This window comes from Mustela nivalis (assembly GCF_964662115.1).
Source record: "Mustela nivalis genome assembly, chromosome: 2".
Classification (NCBI taxonomy): domain Eukaryota; kingdom Metazoa; phylum Chordata; class Mammalia; order Carnivora; family Mustelidae; genus Mustela; species Mustela nivalis.
In genome coordinates, this window is record NC_139021.1 from 145,622,694 (window position 1) to 145,628,996 (window position 6,303).

A 6,303-nucleotide genomic window follows, 5' to 3' on the forward strand; every position below is an offset into this window, starting at 1 on the left:
TATTTATTGAAAAGCCTTTAAATTGTTTTTAGGTTTAGGATTCAGATTATTTGGTTTTCTTAAAAAAGATTTTTTTTTTATTAAGAAAGTCTTGAGATTAGAGATTCCCTCAAGTTATCAAGTACCGTGATTCAGAAATCATTGCACGAGTTATCACTTATGATTCTATGTAAGTCAGTAGCAACTGAATAAGAAAAAGCTGATTGCCTAGTTTTTTTTTTTTTTAATATTTTACTTATGTATTTGACCCAGAGAGATCACAAGTAGGCAGAAAGAGAGAGGAGGAAGCAGGCTCCCCGCTGAGCAGAGAGCCCGATGCGGGACTCGATCCTAGGACCCTGAGATCATGAACCGAGCCAAAGGCAGGGGCTTAACCAACTGAGCCACCCAGGCACCCCTTTGACTACCTAGTTTTGAAAGACCCACACAGTCGAGTTAGGTATCCACATATGTTCACCCGATACTTCGTACTGTGGATGTTATGCTGGTTGATGTAACATGCTTCTTGTACTCAGAAACTCTTATGAAATACATAGTGAGCATTCGTATGGGATGACAGTCCCATACTGTGAGTGGGTCAGTCATGCTGGGTGTTGCTTGTTTGTGACTTGGAATTGATTTTCTGGTGGCAACCTTAGCTCCATGATTTAAGTCTCATTCCCGCCTTCAAAGGATTCCCATGTGCTGGTGACTCTCGGCAGCATCTCCACCCTGGTTTTCTCCTCCAAGCCCCAATATCCAGATACTCACTTACTCACTTGAATGTGTTTCAGGCAACCCACACTAAAAATACCCAAGATTGGCTCTCTTATTTTTCCTGTCTATATCAAACTGGGTTCTTCCCAGTTTCTTACTTCCCAGTGCATGGTATCACCGGCTACCCTATTCACCTAGACACCTGCACATAGGCCTTGAATCATCCCTTCTTCCTTACCTACCATGTCTAATCTACTGGCAAGTCCTAGGAATTTCATCCAAAACTGCATCACAAATTCACCCACTTTTTCCCATCTCCACTGCTCCTCAACCTCAGGGGCACTAGTGACATCTCAGGCAGGACAGTGTCTTACGGTTAGGGTCCCCATACATTGCAGGTCATGTGACATCCTGGTTACCTGGCCTTGCCAAAACCCCAGTTATTGCAAAACCAGAACGGGAAGGCAGCACCTGCTGGTCCTGAAGCACGTGGACCTGGTCATGGCTGCTGCTCGGTCTTACAGGCCTCCTTCGGCCTTGGCCCACTTCCGCGGATGCTCTGCACAGCTGACGGGTGATCACAGCCTGACCTAAACACCTCCGGGTGGGTTCCCTTCACTCTGCTGCCATGCTTTCCCTCTCTCTGTGCCCACTTCTCCCCTCGCCCTCGGCCTTCTTTCAGTTCCTTGGACACCGATGTTTCTGTCCTTAAGCTTTCTTGCGTGTTCTTCCCTCCACCCGCCCCACGTCTTAGTTTAAACGACATCTCATTACCAGGGCCGACTTAACCCAGCACCATGTGTGTACTCGCTGCAATTGGTACTTGTCTAGTTGTTTGATGTCTTCTCTAAAAAACATCTTTACTGGGCTAGAATTCAAACAAACCCATCTAGAATGTATGATCCATGGTGTTAGTGTATTCACAGGCTTATGCCACGACCCCACAGTCCATTTTTAGAGACACTTTCATCACCCATCGCTTCTATCACCTTAGCAGTCACTTCCTCCCTCCCTCCATCCCAGCATTTGGTCTGGTCCCACATTTTGGCTGTTATGAATGATATTGCTGTGAAGATTTGTGTACAAATTTATTTTTTAAGATTTTATTTATTTATTTGACAGAGAGATCACAAGTAGGCAGAGAGACAGGCAGAGAGAGAGGGAAGCGGGCTCCCTGCTGAGCAGAGAGCTCGATGCGGGACTCAATCCCAGAACCCTGAGATCATGACCCGAGCTGAAGGCAGAGGCTTAACCCACTGAGCCACCCAGGTGCCCCGCTTATTGTCTTTTTGTCCTACTAAACTCTTATGATCCTGGAGTGAAGGAACCAGATCTGTCTTGTCTGCTAGTGTGCACCTAGCACTTAGCACGGTGCTTGGCACGAAGTACATATGGAGTATGTGTTTGTCGAAATAAAGAATGGAGGAAGAGAGAGAGCATGGGGAAAGTGTAGAGTGAAAGAGAGGAAAGACCTAGCATCATCATGTAGGTGAAAGGGCAAGTAGATTTTTTTGAGGGAAAATCAGTACTGTTGTTCGAACTGTTAATTCCTCTATATTAATGAGTCTGTTTCTAAAATCTGTTCTTGGGGCCCCTGGGTGGTTCAGCTGGCGGAGCGTCTGACCCTTGGTTTCAGCTCAGGTCATGATCTCCTGGGATTGAGCCCTGCATTGGGTTTCCTCCTCAGCTCCGAGTCAGCTTGTCGCTCTCCCTTTGCTCCCTCCTTGCACACTCTCAACTTTATACTCTTTCTCCCTCTCTCTCTCTCAAGTTAAAAAAAAAAAAATCTCTTCTCAACTTATTTTTAACAATTAATCTTTGAAAGAGGTAATATGAGCCTGGTTAAAAATGCAACCTGTAGGGACGCCTGGGTGGCTCAGTTGGTTAAGCAGCTGCCTTCGGCTCAGGTCATGATCCCAGCGTCCTGGGATCGAGTCCCACATCGGGCTCCTTGCTCCGCAGGGAGCCTGCTTCTCCCTCTGCCTCTGCCTTCCACTCTGTCTGCCTGTGTGCACGCTTGCTCTCTCTCTCTCTCTCTGACAAATAAATAAATAAAATCTTAAAAAAAAAAAAATGCAACCTGTAGAGGAAGATAGGAAGCCGGAAATTCTTCCCCATCTGTCGTCCACCATCGCGGCTACTTCCTTGCTGATGGGAGGTTTTTGTATATTCTTCTAGTAATTTATCATGTCCACACCAGCACATATATATCCCTTTCTTTAAAAATATGTAGCTAGAATACTGCCCATTTTGTTATTCATATTGTTTGTTCCGTGGAGTACATGATGGCCGGCCTTCCCTAATAGCACTTATAAACCTTCATCAGCCTTTTTAGCAGCCACATAGTACTCCACCATAGCCCACACTGAAAATTATTTATCTAGTTCCCTGCTGATTGACCCACAAAACAGTCTGGTTTCGATAGGGAAAAATCCAGTGGGGAAAAAGAACTTGAAATTGTGACTGTGAAATACTGTAATTATTATCTTTATTTATGTTTCTAAAAATAATATAGACAACGGTGTAAAAATATGTTTTCTTTTCTTAGTATCTGAAATTTTAAAATGAATATGGAATAAATCAAATTTAATAATTAATCATTTGAAACTCTTAAAAAAAAGGGGGGCTTTCTTTGTGTTTCAGAATGTCCTAGAGTTGTTTTAGGAATTAAAGTGAACCCTGCCTGGAAACCCAGTGCTCTTTGAAATTACATTGTACTTAAATATTCCTTTAATTTGAACATGTTATTTAAGGTCCTGTGTTATTACTGTTTTGTAGGCCAGCTGTAATGACCGTAGCTGATGGAATACATGAGGTTTGCATCCACGTAGGATCCAAGCTGATGGAGAAGATTCTTTTCAACATTTCTCCTGACTGGCTCAACAGAGTTATAGGTAAGATAGCAGCACTCATTTCGGGGGTGTCGACAGTTTATTGGAACAGAAAGAATACTGTAAATTAAGGGTTTTTTTCTGTCTGTGCAAAAGCAGAGGGATAATTTAGCTTGAGTGGAACAAAAAATATGAAGGCGGAAGGTAAGTCTAGCTCTCCACCTGCTGTGACAGCCATGTTCTGCCTTGTATCCCTGGTGGGGGTGGGGTGGGTCTTGTGTGGTCCTCCCCTCTCCCAGCAGTAGGGCACCACTTATGCTCTGAATGGGGAGGCTTCCTGCCCCTCCCCTAGGGATAGAGGGATTTTTCTTTTCTCTTTCCTCCACCGTCAGCCCTGGGCAATAGGATTTACCCACCTTCCTCTCTCAGTTTAAGGCTCTCATTCCTTAGAGGAGCCCTGAATGGTGTTTTGTGTTTTCCCTTGTGGCAGCTTCTCTGCTTCTCCAGACTTCACCGTTGTTGGAAGCTTTCTCTGTGTCCTGCCCTAGATCCAAGTGTGTGAGCACCTGGTGGGGACGAGGGTGCAGTCCCCTTTTACCTGAGACACTGGTCCACACTTGGCTTTTAGCGAGTCATGAAAAGTTGTAGCACATTCTTCCTTCTTGCCTGTTGGGTGCACTTGTCTTCTTTCACGGCTCACTGCAATAATCCTGTGGTCTCCTCCGTCCTCTCTCGTTTCCCTCTGGCTTGGCTGCCTCACTACCTCGGCTGTCCTAGAGGCTCCATAAATTGTGACTTTGAAGTGTCTTCAGTTTTTCTAATAATTGTTAAGGTTGGAGCCATGTTCTTTCCAGCTTTTCACATCCTAACTGGAAGTCTGTGTGTCCTTTTTTATTCACTGTCTTTATTACTTTTTATTCTTTTGGCTGTTCCGTTCCTTCTCTTGGTATTCTTTGTTGTATTTTCAGTTTTGCCTTTTTACTTTGGCACAATATCAGTTAGCCTCCATTTCCCAGAGAAGGACCATTCCCAGATCAAGTCTATGTCTGCATTTTGCACATTCCCGAGTCAGATGCACTTCTTGGCATTAATTAAATCGCAAACTTAAGTGAAAATGTGGGCACCAGTTATAAAATGGTCTTCAGACCATTCAAATTATCTCTAATCTTGATTTTTTTTAGCTTATCTAAGTGAAGAATATGAAAGCTTTGAGTATTGTAAGAGAATTCGCTCACTGCCAAAAATATGTGACTGGCTGCCTGGGAGTCGGTAGAGGCCATCCAAGAGGGGCCGGTGGTGTTGGCCGGGGAACAAGTGTAGTTGGAGCATGGTTGGTCGTGCCTGGACAGCCTAGCATCTAGCACCCTGCTCAGGACCTGGACTTAATGTCCTAAAATAAAATAAAATAAAATAAAATAAAATAAAATAAAAGGAAGCTATAAGACAAGTGCAAAAATACAGTGATATCTCTCTGTAATTTCAGTATTTTTATATTATCAAGATTTGATATTAAGTAACTAAGTCAGGGTTCTGTTCTATAAACTAGATAGCGGACAGGAGCTGTCGACTGGATAAATGAGACGGCTTTTCTGACGTGGACGCGCTCTTTCTGAGTCAGGCTTGACTCAGGAAGATGTCAGTGTCAGTTCTTTCCTCTGTTGTTTATAGAAGCCAAGAGCTGTGTCATAATAGGAAATGCCACCGGTCCGAGCAGCCTGTCCTCGATCAGTGGGCATCGCGGGCCCTCATTCTAGAGCATCTTCAGCACCTGTGACTGGAAAGAGAGGGGATAGACAGGGAAATTTCCGGCGGGTGTGGGGCTCGAGAACCAAGGCAGGACGACCCCTTGGCTGTGTGCATTTCTGGCATCTGGGCAGGGAGCCTAAGAGCGAGTGTGTTTCCGTGTTCCCCAGCGCCTCCCTCGGAGGTCACCTTCCGCGCCGTGGCCGCGGACCTGCTGCACTCGCTGCTGGCGGGCGGCGGCGCCCCTTGTGTGCTGAAGCTGCACAGCCTCTTCGTGTTGGATGAAAACAGCTGCCCGCTGCAGCTGGAGTTCTCGCTGCTGGATTTGTATCCCGACAGTGGAGAGCCGGGGCCCAGTGCCCTCCTCTGAGACCCGATGGGGGAAACCGCCGGTACTTCCAGGAAGACATTCCAGGAATGACAGGGCTCTACCCGTATTTTTGTAAAGAGAATGGTGTTAAATATATAAATTAAAACTTTTTTTCTAGGAACGTTCTGTGAAGTTTTCTGTCTGTTGTTTGGTCTTTTCCTTTCCTGCTTCTAGAGGAAGGGTCTGGCAATAAAGGCAATAGGTCCCAGATCAAGTCTATGTCTGCATTTTGCACATTCCCGAGTCAAATGCACTTCTTGGCATTAATTAAATTGCAAACCTAATGTTCCCTGGGAATTACAGGTTCACTCTCTAGGTCCCCGCTCCGTTCCAGCGCTCTGTGAAGGACTGAACACACAGACATTTCTCAAGAGTTGCTCTTCTGCCATGCTCACAAACTCTCAGTGCTCCCCTCCCACCCCGCCTTTTTAAAAATATATATTTTTAAAGATATTATCTATTTACCTGACAGAGACCACAAGTAGGCAGAGAGGCAGGCAGAGAGAGGGGCGGGGGGAAGCAGGCGCCTGGTGGAGCAGCGATCCCGATGCGGGGCTCGATCTCAGAACCCCCAGACCATGACCTCCATGGAAGGAGGAGGCCCCAAGACACTGAGCCACCCAAGTGCCTCCAGTGCTTTCCCTTTAATAGACTATCAGTGTG

General features: G+C 45.6%; 1 protein-coding gene across 11 annotated transcripts in view; it reads left to right on the plus strand.

Annotated features, from left to right (window-relative positions):
• Positions 1–5,761, plus strand: part of SHLD2 (shieldin complex subunit 2) — an 87,773-nt gene extending 82,012 nt beyond the window's left edge. For all 11 annotated transcript variants that reach the window (XM_082718130.1, XM_082718132.1, XM_082718131.1 and 8 more), the window contains 2 exons: positions 3,475–3,590; positions 5,441–5,761. In XM_082718130.1, coding sequence (XP_082574256.1) covers positions 3,475–3,590; positions 5,441–5,640 — 316 coding nt within the window. In that variant the 3' untranslated portion in view covers positions 5,641–5,761. The remainder of the gene's footprint in view (positions 1–3,474; positions 3,591–5,440) is intronic.
• The last annotated feature ends 542 nt before the right edge of the window (positions 5,762–6,303 follow it).